This window comes from Prionailurus viverrinus, chromosome A2, assembly GCF_022837055.1.
Source record: "Prionailurus viverrinus isolate Anna chromosome A2, UM_Priviv_1.0, whole genome shotgun sequence".
Lineage (NCBI taxonomy): Eukaryota > Metazoa > Chordata > Mammalia > Carnivora > Felidae > Prionailurus > Prionailurus viverrinus.
This window is the reverse complement of record NC_062562.1, coordinates 115,471,709-115,485,190: the sequence shown is the minus strand read 5'-3', so window position 1 is coordinate 115,485,190 and position 13,482 is coordinate 115,471,709. Positions and strand designations below refer to the sequence as shown.

Genomic DNA, 13,482 nt, shown 5'->3' with positions numbered 1-13,482 from the left:
ATTTAGCACATTCACATTGCATTGGAATCATCTGTTTACTCGTCTTTTCTACTCAAACATGAAATTCTTAATGGCAATGCCTTTAAACAAAATCTTATATACCTAGTGCCTAGCATACAGTAAGGCTCAATTAATGTTTGATGAAGGCAAATGACATTGGTTTTGTTCAGCCCAACTGGCAGAAATATGTATCAGGCATTTAGATAAAAAGATTAGAAACAGTTCCCTTGTCTGTAAAATGAGACCTGTAATATATATATTTTTTCTTTACAAGAATTAGTAAAACAAGTTTAATGCAATGCAATCTTAAATTCTTTTAAGGATTAAAACGAACTATTATATTTGAAACACTTAACACAGTGACAGGTGTAGTAGTCACAGGTTATTGTCATGAAGATGAGCCAAATACAGGAAAAGCCATAAAGGCAGGGGGAATATCAGGTATCATTGGGCACCTTCAGAGTTTGACAGAAAATGTCATAATGTATCTTGGGGATAATCTAGGAAAGCCTTCAGGGACAAGGACTTAGAAATCTCCTACAGCCTTAGAAATCCAGAAGTCCTGGAGTAGGATCAAAAGTTCAAATAACAACAGAGGTCAGTCAGGAAGCTAGTGAAAAAAAAAAAAAATTGGGAACGCTGGCTACACATTAGAATTACCTGGGAAACTGATGGCAAAGCAATGGGCCAGCTCCTATCCTGAAGTAATCAGAATTTCCAGGAGTAGGTCCCCAACACGAGTATGTCTTTAAATTTCTTCAGGTGAGTCTAATGTGCAGCCAGGGGTGAGATCCACTGCAATTCTAAAACCAATGAGGGCAAGATAGGTGAACAGGTGTGTCTTTTCTCCTGCTGATTGTTGCAATACTGTTTGCCAGCTTCTTTGTAAAAGTGCAGATTTCCATGTGAAGTTACCCAAATTTAAAAATGTTGGCAAGTAATTTATAATGTTAAAACAAAGGAGAAAAACAACGAAACACCGCGGGAATCAAAGAAAACATGGATAGTGGCCCAGTTGGCCACCAGTTCATAACCTCCCTTGCAGTTCAACCTGCGGGTAGAAGAAACAAACTGATACTGAAAGTGGTTATTTAACACTTTGCCCAAGACTGCACAGCAAGTCAGAATGGGAGTCGGGACTAAAACATAGTCCTTTGGAATTTAGTTAATATTCCTTCTTTTTCAGGAGAGGAACACTTGGAGGTGCACAATAAAACATGGGTAAGGATAAAGTGCGTTCCAGGCTGAAGGAAGCCCCAAAGCACTGCCTCGGGCATCCCACAATCAGCAAACCTCGGCGATTCCTAAAACGTAGGAAAGTAAAATCAGGACTCCGGGGGCGGGGGGCGGGGGGGGGCGGGGGGGGGCCGGGGGGCGGGGGGGGGGGAAGAACCAGACACGCATGCGCCGTCCACAGGTGGCGCCGCGGAGGGGCGTCTTGTCTGGACAGGCGATGAATTACGACCTCTGCTGGCGGCGTCACGACTTCTGCCGTAAATGCGGTGTTTGGCGCGTGCGCGTCTTTTCTTTTCGGAGTCCCTAAGCTGCCGCTGGCGTTGAAGTGTTCTCAGTTCGCCGCTCCGGCTGTCGCCATGGTGAAGCTGAGCAAAGAGGCCAAGCAGAGGCTGCAGCAGCTCTTTAAGGGCGGCCAGTTTGCCATCCGCTGGGGCTTTATTCCTCTCGTGATTTACCTGGGTCAGTAGGAGGAGAACCTGGAAGGAAACGGGAGGGAAGGGTATGCGGAGGCCTTGCCTCCATTTTTGGCTTTCTAGGGCGGGAGACAGAAACCGGACCACGCCGTGCACGTCCTTTGATGTTGTCTAGTCAGTGGGGTCGGTCTAAGCTGAGTTCAAGTTCTTGTCTGTCCTTTACTGTTTTTTTAATGGTCCTTAACAAGTTTTTTAAATTCTCATTCTATTTTAACATCTATAAAATGGAGGTGACCTACCTTTGAGGATTGTTGGGAGAGTTAGGCGACCTGATATATTTGAAAGCGACCACTCATTCTGTCATTAGGTGGGTTTTCCCGGCATTTGTCCTCACTTCTACAGGTGGTCCTAAATAGAAAGAGGCCTGTAGACCTCGTGGATATGCCCCGTCTTGAAGCATGATTATGACAATAGTTTTTGCTTTCTTAGTTGCACAGTGAAGAGTTTGGATGATTTTTGTTAGGATCGCATTTTATAGGTGAGGGACTGGAATCAAATTTCTTTCGGAAGGACACACAGCTGTTAACTGGCGAACTATGAACTCAAGTAATGGGGTATCGAGGCCCGTACTTTTTTTTTTTTTTAATGTTTATTTTTGAGAGAGAGTGCGATTGGAAGAGGAACAGAGAGGGGGAGACACAGAATCAGAAGCAGGCTGCAGGCCCCGAGTACAGAGCCTACTGGGAGGCTGGAACCCATAGACCAACTGGGAGATCATGACCTGAGCTGAAGTCTGAGGTTTAACTGGCTAAGCCACCTAAACACCCCTTCAAGGCCCATACTCTTAACCACTGTGCTGTACTGCAAGCATTTAAGTACTTAGACAAATATTGACACCTAGGGCTGTACATTGGGACTTTATCCTATTTCTAGTCTTGGATAGTTTTTTGTTTTTCTGGGTTTTTTTGTTTGTTTGTTTGTTTTTTTGAAGCATAGGTGATACATAATGTTATATTACTTTCAGGTGTACAATGTGGTGGAAAGGAAAGGTTCCAGCTCTATCAGTTGAGCATACAGTTTGATATTTTCTAAAACTCAGTTTCACACTTTTAAAACCCTGTGATTTTAACAAGGTGCTGCTTCCTGTTTGTTTTAGGTGTCCTGCATTGTTCAAGATAAAGTACATTCACTCTTAGTCTTGACAGCCCTTAATTTTGCTGGATGTTTTCCAGGTAGCTGTCACTCCCATTTCCCCATGCAATGTAAACCTACCGGTAATCTGGGGATACTTTGGTATAAAGACTTAAAAAGATCTTTTTCCTACCTATTTTGAATGTTTTTTTGTTTGTTTGTTTTTAAGCATTATTCTGGAGTTTAGCAACTTTGTATAGGTGTCAAGGATTAGAACACATAGTTGTGATAGCCTGCTCTTACAAGCTGTGTACCCCCTCTTTCTCTGCCCCCCCCCCCACTTTGATTTAATGGTAGAAGGACCCAGTTTACTTAGTCAAACACTAGGACGAGCTCTCCTTGTAGCTAAGAAAGTTATGAGGACTTAGGTCCTTCCCCTTCTTTGTGCCTCCTTTTTCCATTGATGCATGTAGGGGGTCCTTTTTTTAGCTTGCACTTTGGACCCTCTGATTTCTTTGCTGCTCTATAAATCTTTACATCTATCTTTCGCTCCTCCCTTTTTTGTTTTGTGGTTCCTTTTCTATAGCTAGAAAGTTGTAGCTGGTTGCTACATTCTGTGTATCAAGGGCTTTGGTCCGAAGAGAATGCTTCCCCTACTCACCCTCCCCCCCCCCCCCGGAGTTTATTTTTCCTATTGTGCCCACTGGAGGTATTCTCTTTCTTAGCACTACCATTATGATGATTTTTCACCCTAGCTTCCAACTCAGGTTGACAGTAATGTTAGAGCTATCTTTTTAGTAATTCTTCCTTGTTAATCATTGTCTTTTTCCTTTCACTGCGTAGAAATTTAATATTTTCTTTTCTTTTCTTTTTGTTTTTTAAAATTTATTTAATTTACATCCAAGTTAGCTTATAGTGCAACAGTGATTTCAGGAATAGATTCCTTAATGCCCCTTACCCAATTAGACCGTCCCCACCCCCACAACCCCTCCAGTAACCAGTTTGTTCTCCATATTTAAGAGTCTCTTATGTTTTGTCTCCCCCTGTTTTTATTTTTGCTTCCCTTCCCTTATGTTCATCTGTTTTGTATCTTAAAGCCCTCATAGAAGTGAAGGCATAAGATATTTGTCTTTCTCTGACTAATTTCACTTAGCATAATACCCTCTAGTTCCATCCGTCTAGTTGCAAATGGCAAGATTTCATTCTTTTTGATTGCCATGTAATACTTTATTGTACATATATACCACATCTTTATCCATTCATCCATCGATGGACATTTGGGCTCTTTTCATATTTTGGCTGTTGTTGACAGTGCTGCTATAGAAATTTAATTTTATGTCCAACCTAGTTCCCAGTCAGTTTCTTTTTCTTCTCCCCCTCAGCTCTCAGTAAAAGCTAGAACTGTGGATTGAATTTAGGTTTAAACATAACTTTTAGGGCTTCAGGGAGTACATGGGAATATAGTACCATAAAATAGAACAGTGGCATGATGATAATCTGTTTGGACATTAACCAGTAGGAAGATTTTAATGAATTACCTATTGGAAGACAATTCTCCATGGTGTCTTGAATTTCTACAAATCTTGTGAGCAGGGATTCTGACCACCTTTTGTTCCATATTTTTAAGGATGTTTGTGGAGTGAACAGCCTTGGAAAACAGTGTCTCCTTTTAGAGCAAAGGGGAAGCAGTGCTCACTACCCATCACAAAAGATTGTGTTTCCCTAAACTCAGGGTTCATCTAAAAATGATGATATTCTGACTAGTTATTGCTAGGAGTAATGAACTGTCTTTTGTTTTTGACTCACGATCTTATGTCTTCTACCAGCATCTGTGAAACTGGCAGGCTAGTTTGTTGTCTTGAAAATGGGGTAAAATTTCATACCACTCACAGTTCTTGATGCTTACTTTAATTTTAATCAACAAATTAGATATGTGTTATCCAGTTAATAAATATATTTTAAATGGTAAAAGGTTTATTTGATCATACTTGTAACAAGAGTGTTGACTTAATTAGATTGTTAAACAATAACTTGGTATTTTCTTCTTTTTATTTCCAGTCTTTATAAAAAGAGGTTTATCCAAAAGAGGATAAAATAAGATATCCTCAATTGTTTTTTTAAAAATTGAGTTTTTTAAATATTGTTTAAAAAAAATCTTTAAAAAAAAAGCTGAGCCTGGGTTGCTCAGTTGGTTAAGGGTCTGACTTTGGATCAGATCATGATCTCCCAGTTTGTGGGTTCAAGCCCTGCATCAGGTTCTGTTTTGACAGCTCAGAGTCTGGAGCCTGCTTCAGATTCTGTGTCTCCCTCTCTGCCCCTCCCCCTCTGTCACGTGCACATGCTCTCTTTCTCTTTTTCTTTCTCTCTCTCTCTCAAAAATAAACATTAAAAAATTAAAAAAAAATTCATTTTGTTCTTTGTAGTCTTTTACCCAGTATGATGGTAGTTGTGGCACCTTTTTTAAGTAAAGACTAATAATGAAAGTGCGTTCTAAGGGCTACGTGCTAATTGTGTATATAATAAGGATAAGGTTATTTGTCCTCCTTATTGGTTAGTCCTGGACATAATCTCATACCCTAGTTAAGACTCAAGACTTCTATAGCACACAGGTAAATTTAGATGGTGTTAGTAGATATGGATATCATTCTAGCCTACTCTAGGTTGATTTGAAAAGAAAAATTCTTGATTACAAATGTTTTGTCTGCTACGGTTTTAATTGCTATTTATTCTGTTTCTCTCTCCTCCTCCCCCTTACCCTCCAGGATTCAAGAGGGGTGCAGATCCTGGAATGCCTGAACCAACTGTTTTGAGGTACTGCTCTTACAAATAAACATTGCAGGGCAAATGTTCATCTGTTAGCACTGAATCACTAGGAAGCAAGAGTTGTAGTGGTAGGCATTGTAAATGGAGCTGTACTAGTCAGTACAGTTTTGGGCTGTTGGGAAATTGCAGCAGTTTGTAGACCAGTCTAGCTTGTGTTATCAGGTAAGTACTTTCTTTCCCCTTCCTAATTTGATTTTACTGTACTGTGTTATAATCGTAATTAAATGTATTTAAAAGAAAAAGAAGTAACGTATCATCCTACCACTTTGAAAGGTGAATAAACTTTTTAATTAGCCATATTTCTGTTTTCATTCAGCCTTTTATGTCATTTTAACAAGAATACATAGGATTTTATTTTCTTCACCTAAAATTACAATTGATGTCTCCTATTTTCAACTTGTTGATCACTTACCATTTAGGTTTTCAATTTTCAGTAGTTTATATAATAGTATAGTGAACGTTTTAAGAAAGATTTTATAGGTTTTGATTTATTTCCTTATAATAAATTCTCAAGGGAGTAAGTCTAAGTGTATGAACATTTATGGCTATGAAAATGCATTGTCAAATTTCTATGTCAGAAAGTCTTGCCAGTAGCGGAGAAGCACTTGTGAAAACTTCACATACCCACAGTATACATGTTTGTGTACTCACGTATGTATATGTTCACACATGAACATACATGTATACATCTTCTGTATACAAGTGTGTATTTATATATAAAGGCAGAATCTGTAATAGGCAGGTTTGCTGTAAAGGACTGATAATTTGTGGCACGATGATGACCAGGGCCTGTCCAGGTGCTGTGCGATTTCATTTTGACTTTCTGTCTTACGGATATTTCTTGTGGATTGCTCTAACAGACTTTTCACTGGCTATTCTAGGTCTTCTGTTTCTTCAAACTCCTACTCTAAGCCTTTTTTTTTTTTTTCCTAGAATGGTCAGAAAATAATAGTAATATCTCGTAACAGTCACCTACAATGCATTAGCCACTGTTTTAGGTGGTTTATATACAGTGTCTGTAATTGTCACTTCAGTACTTGAGAGCAGGTCACAGAGTCGGTAGGTGGTGGAGTGTGTCGGTCTCCAAAGCCTACACTCTTTCCACTGGGCCATGTGGGCTCCCCCAGATAATCTTACCACTTTTCTTAGCACACTGCCATCTGATAATGAATTTCCTTCATCCCCTCTACCTTACCAGCCTCTCCTTTATCACCAGAAGGGGTTTTTCTTATAAGTTTCCACTGTATATGCCCTCAATTTGTCCATTTCTGCAGTTACTCTCTTCTTCCCTGATAAAGTTCTTCAATAAATGGTCTTCACTGCTGTTTTTCTTCCCTTTGCTCTCCCTTTAACCATTTATGGTTTGGCTTAAAACTGGTTTCAAGTGGTCCCCACAAAGTTGCTTTTTTCTTAGCCTCTACATTTTGAATTATGAGATGGGGACTTGAGGTAATGTATCTGCTATTTACTAGCTGATTGAACTCAGACCAGTTATTTTCACAGGGAAATACTAACTACCTTAGGAAGCATCAGAGATGGGATTGCCTACTCATGCCGTGTGAACATTTTCCAAGTACTGGAAATTATCATCAAATACCTTTTCCCAAGAGGCCATTAACTTTTCTAGGGTGATGTTTCCTCTATATAAGTTGTGTATAATATCTGCTTCATAAAGTTTTCATGAGGATTGAATAAGAATATTGTATATGAAGTATGAGTACTTGGCAAGTAATATGTAAGCAATACACTGTTAATAATTTTTAATCTTTTCTGTGTCATCTTCAGTTCTTTATCATGTGAGAACTTGGTCTAGCACAAGCTACTGCATGCTTCCCAGAATAAACTATATTTTTGTGCCTTTGCTCCAGTGCTTGTGCTCCCTCAGCCTAGAGTGCTCTTTCCCTTGTTTCCATTTGATGAAAACCTATGTCTAGAAAAGCCCAGTCTCAAATGTCATCACTTAAATCTTTTCCCCCTTCTCCTAGCTGAGACCTCTCCATTTTTTTTGCATTCCCATAATATTCTTTTGTGTGCATCATTCTCTGCCTTATATTATGCTTGTTGCTTATTTAAAGTATGTCTTGTCCTATAAGTACCTAAAGTAGTTGTCAACGAGAGTCGAATTAATTAAATGACGCTGACCTCTTAGTGGCTTTTTGGATAAGAATTGATGTAGGATTGCTCTTGTGGTAGCACTTTTAGAATGGATCTGTAAGCTGGAATAAAGCATTTTATGTGCTCCAGGTCAGGTGATAGAGGATCCAGAGATGGGAATAGAATGTGCTCTTCTGTTGTACTTCTTTTTGGCTTCAGTTGTCCCACCAAGAGTTGACCCTTCACAGCTACCACAGTCTGGATGAAGCAACCAGCCCCTGCTCTTTCATTTCTTCACCATGTGTTGCCTTAGTGCTCCTCTCTCTCTGCTGCTGTCTCATTCTTTTCTGTCATTAGGGACGTCTTCTGGTTTCCTTCCAGGGGTATTTGTGATTTAGGTAAGAATTGGTTGAGGGCCTGAAAAGGGTTATTCAGTTAGAGAATTTCATATACCGTGCTGCTTGTGCTACGGAGGCCGACAGAGAGACCTTCCTGGGTTGCCTGTACTATACCCTGAAAGGAACAGAATTAGCTAGGATTTTTATTAATGTAAATGTTTTATTAATATAAAATTTGTTCATTAATGTCAAGTTTATATATAAATTTATTATTTTTTAATGTTTATTTATTTTTGAGACAGAGACAGAGCATGAGCAGGGATGGGGCAGAGAGAGAGGGAGACACAAAATCCAAAGCAGGCCCCAGGCTCTGAGCTGTCAACACAGAGCCCGAAATTTATTTGTTATAATGCTTATATATAGTTCATGATTTACTGGTCTGTTTCCCTTGCTAAGTTATAGGGTTTCTAGGGATTAGAACCATATTTATTTTAGTGTCCTCTTTCACCCAGATGGTGCATTATATGTGGTCAGCAAATGTTGGTTGATAGGAGTCTGTATTCAAAATGCAGTACTTTAATAAACACAGAGCAGTAATGAGTAAAACACTTAGGCAAAATATATGAACACTGAGGTTTAACCAAGAGGATCATTGTTCCCATTATCTGTGTAAGGCCAAGAAAGATTTTCTTTTCTCTTTATTTTAGATACTCCTTACCATAGAGGAGGAGCCCTTAATAGTTGAATAGTTTTTTGTTTTTTGTTTTTTTAATTTTTTTAGCCTTTATTTATTTTTAAGGGACAGAGACGGGGCATGAACAGGAGAGGGGCAGGGATAGAGGGAGACACAGAATCTGAAACAGGCTCCAGGCTCTGAGCTGTCAGCACAGAGCCTGACGTGGGGCTCAAACCCACAAACTGGAAGATCATGGCCTGAGCCAAAGTCGGATGCTTAACAGACTGAGCCACTCAGGGCTCCCTTGAGTAGTTTATTTTTATATCTTAAGTGTATGCAAAAATCCTTGGGGCTTAATGGAAAATTTTAATACACTTTTGAAAATTGGAAATAGATGCATGTTGGTTTTTTTTCCCAGGCAAAGGGAAATACTTTTTAAAAATAGAATGTTCAAGTTATCATTTTGTAATGTGATTTCATTTAATGTGACATATTACTAGAAATCACATTTTTAATCAGCAAGGCATAGAAATAAAACACCTCAACAAAAACAAAACAAAAAACACCTTTTGTCTTCCTTCAGAATCCTCTTAGGAAATAGTTTAGAAGTTTGGGCAAGTTAGTGGCTGGAATGATTGAGGTAGGAGTTAGTTGAGGCTGAAATGGAGGCTAATAATTGCCCCTGGGATTTGTGTGGTACAAAGGTTAAGAGCACCTGGGTCACATCCCACTCTGCTGCTTAAGTTAGGTAAGCATCTCAAAGCCTTGGTTTCCATGTATTTAAAATAAAGGTCATAATTGGGAGTTGGAAACTTTCCACACAGTAGGGACCCGTAGAAAGCATTCAGTAAATGTTATTTTCAGCTTTACTGAGATGGTATCTAATACTGATGCCATTTTATATTGTGGGTTCATCAGTCCTTCATGTTAATGAAAATCATGAGTCATTTATCTTTTGATTGATCTCAACTTGTTTTCCTCTTTGTTTATAATAGGTAACCACACTGAAAAGTAGCAAAACTGTGTTTCTTTAAATATATGTCTCTGTTTGATTTTTTTTTTTTTTTTTTTTTTTTTTGGTGAGATTGATCCTTGTCTTAAAGTATCTCTGAATTTGATAGACGAGTAAACACAAACATATATGTATAAAATCTTCTAGTTCTTAAACTATGTTCAAGTTTTGTACTTTGGGGTTTAATTTATTTCTCCTCTTCACAAACATTTTAGCTTACTTTGGGGATAAAGGTCATCTGGATTTGGAAGCAATCAGTGAACAGGAACAACATGGAAGGTGTGCACTCTGGCTGGGATGAGAGATGGGACATCGTTCAGACATTCACCAGTTGAATGGCACAGGGCTCTTCTCAGATGAATCGGTGGCAGTGGAACCTCTACCGACTTATTTATCATAGACTGTATCTAAATAAATGTTTTTAACAATGTTATGTCTTGAGTCCTTATTGAATTGAATATAATGGACCACTAGGTAAAAATTTAGCCTTTTGTACTTTTTCTAAACAGTGAATCTATATATGTGTCTAGATGCTACCTTGAAAAATAAAACTTTCGGGGCACCTGGATGGTTCTGTCGGTTGAGTGTCCAACATTTGATTTTGGTTCAAGTCATGATCCCAGGGTCGTGGGATCAAGCCCTGCATCCGGTTCCCCATTCAGTGTAGAACCTGCCTGGGATTCTCTCGCTCGTTTCCTCTGCCCCCTCCCCTGCTTGCTCGCTCTCTTTCACTTTCTCTCTCAAACAAATAAATAGAACTTTCAAGTTCATTCCTGGCCATTCACTTAACAAGGGGATTCCACTTTCCTTTTGCATTGAATGAATAACTCCCTCTGGGATGTTCTAAGGTAGTAAAAGTAGAAACAGTTCTCAGTTTTGTGACAAAATGTCCCTATTTCCTGCACTTCATTGAGGTAAAGTTGTCATCGAAAGAAATAGGGGTTCTGTGTCTCTGTTGGTAGGGAATGCGAGTGGCTCTGGGTGTTGTGTGTCTGATATATTTGTCAGTTAAATTTTAAGTCTAAGATTTTCCCCACTGGTGTTCGGAAACTAGAACTGGCTGGACAAGAGCCATGGATAGTTAAATAGAAGAGTAGCTTTCTACTAAAGCAGTTAATGGGGATTAGCTTTCAATGGTTTCCTGGGACCTTTACCTGTTTTTGAATCCTATTTTTATTTAGCTGTTTCCGTAAACCTAACAAAATAGCTCTACTTTCTTAGTTTTGAGAATTATAATTAACATAGGAAAGTAGGCCTGAAACAAGATACACCATTTGGGAGGAGCCCATTGGCTTCGATGTTTTAAGCATCCAGTGTTTAAGTAGAGAATGATGATGAAATGTAATCTCAGGTGACTAGAGCTATCATTCCCAGAAAGTTCTTTCTTACTCCCGATGTAAAACCCTCTTAGCTGTTTAAGCCTATTTCCTTAAGTTTTGTTACCTTTGCCATGGAGACATAGGAGACTGTTATGGAGGCTTATTGCATAAGGAGATTTTAAAGTGGAATTTTTGAGAGCTAACTGCAAGAAAGTCATTTTTGGCAAGCATTTAATGTAATTGCTTCAACATCTCCTGAAAGCTAAGCACTTAATGCTAAAACCTCTTAGTTTTTAAATCCCATAGAATTGTTTAAGACAGTGCCCGCCAGCATGGCTACAATTTAATGTTGTTGATGAACTTTTGTTTAGTTAGAATTGTGGTGCATGTTTACTTCCCTTTCTCAAGATTTTCAGAAACTGAGAAAGTAAAACTATGTCAGGTGTCCATTTTGATAAAATGCTAATAGGAATAGCAATTTAGGGTTTTGTGTTCATTTAGGGTTAACTTGTAGCTGTAAAAACCCAGTGGGTTTTAAAGTAAGAAATCCAGAGTTAAGTAGGAAGGGACTAGTTCCTTGAACAGAGTTTAAGCACAGGTTCAAAGCACAGGTAAGAACTAAGACTATTACGTACTCGAATGTGTGTAGGTCTTAAAGTTTGTGAGATGTTTACAATTAAGCTACATTTTATTAAATTTTAATTGTTAGGGCAGTGCAATCGAATTCAAGCAGTGGTCTCTTCTGTGTTAGACACTAGAGAGTCCTTACAATTAAGATGATTCCTGACCTTGATGGACTTAGGCAAAAACACTGAACTGATAGGATCTGGTTTGAGTCCTGTCCCTCCACCTAGTTCCTCGCCCTTGGTGAAGTCACTTAATCTTTAGGCTTCAGTTTCTTCCACAAAATGGAATAATAATACTTGCCCCAAGGTGCTGTTTTCTAAATTGGTGGTTCTTGGCAAATTGGCATCACCTGGAAACTTGTTAGAAGCGTATATATATATATATTTTTCCAACGTTTATTTATTTTTGGGACAGAGAGAGACAGAGCATGAACGGGGGAGGGGCAGAGAGAGAGGGAGACACAGAATCAGAAACAGGCTCCAGGCTCTGAGCCATCAGCCCAGAGCCTGATGCGGGGCTCAAACTCCGGACCGCGAGATCGTGACCTGGCTGAAGTCAGACTCTTAACCGACTGCGCCACCCAGGCGCCCCTTAGAAGCGTATATTTTTAGGTCTGGAAATGTTGAAGCCTTGCAATCTCTGCGATTCAGTTACTTCAACCATTATTTTGAATTGTTACCTTGTTATTTTGAGATTGTCCTGGAGTTGCACGCAGTGGAAGAAATTTACAGAAAGATCCTTGTACCCTTTACCTAGTTTTCCTCAATGGCGACATGTAAAATTATAGCGCAGTGTCAGGGTATTGCTATCGATAAGTCAATTTTTCTATCACCCCAAGGAAGCCTCATCTTGCCCTTTTATAGCCAATCCTCCTCACCCACACCCCGTTCCTATCCCAAATCCCTGGCAGCTAGTAATCTGTTGTCCATATAACTTTGTTATTTCAAAAGAGGTATATAAGTGAAATCACCCAAATAACCTTTGGGATTGGCTTCTTTCACTCAGCATATTTATTTGTAGGATCACTTAGGTTGTGTGTATCGCTTATTCCTTTTTATTGCTGAGTAGTGTACCATGATATGGATAAACATGGAGGACATCTGGTTTCTCAGTTTTTAGCTGTTACAAATAAAGCTGCTACAAACATTTGTGTACAGCTTTTTGTGTGATCAGTGTGTGTTTTAACAAGTCCTCCAGGTGACTGATGCAATTCAGGTTAGAGAATTCCTGCCCTAGACTTGCAGTAGCCTTCCTCCCTCCCCCACACATTAAAGTCTGTTTCTTACATAATGTCCAGAGTGATCCTTTTAAAAGATCACGTCACACCCTCACCAGAACTTTGCAGTGGTTTCCTATCACTGGGTGTAAAATTCTGAATTTTTATTTTTCGTGACCTTCAAGACTGTAATCCGGCCTTATGTGCCTTTGATGTCTTCATTGCCTAGGACTCTTCTCTCCACATTCACTTGCACTCTTAATGTTTTGCTCTCTCCTCTTTCTTCAGTAAGGCCAGGTACATACTTACCTTGGTGTCTGATTTGCTCTTCTCTTTGCTGGAACTCTTCTTGCAAATATCCACATACTTGGCTTCTTCTCTTTAATCTTTACCCAATATCCAGGGCCCTATACACAATAGCACATGGAGTAGTCAAATTCACATCCTAAATTATTTGAAATTATTAAGTCCGCTATGAGAAACCTTAAACATTTCTTTGTATCTCTCCTTGGATGGCTACATTTATATTGAGGTACATTTTACCTACAATAAAATGAACAGATCTTAAATATGTATTTTGATGAGTATTGTCAACTA

At 39.1% G+C, this 13,482-nt stretch overlaps 1 protein-coding gene across 1 annotated transcript; it reads left to right on the top strand.

Annotated features, from left to right (window-relative positions):
* Positions 1–1,516: 1,516 nt before the first annotated feature.
* Positions 1,517–10,156, top strand: TOMM7 (translocase of outer mitochondrial membrane 7). The gene is made up of 3 exons (XM_047850351.1): positions 1,517–1,695; positions 5,543–5,591; positions 9,939–10,156. Exons 1-3 carry the CDS (start codon positions 1,593–1,595, stop codon positions 9,952–9,954), a joined length of 168 nt encoding a protein of 55 aa, XP_047706307.1. The 5' UTR covers positions 1,517–1,592; the 3' UTR covers positions 9,955–10,156.
* The last annotated feature ends 3,326 nt before the right edge of the window (positions 10,157–13,482 follow it).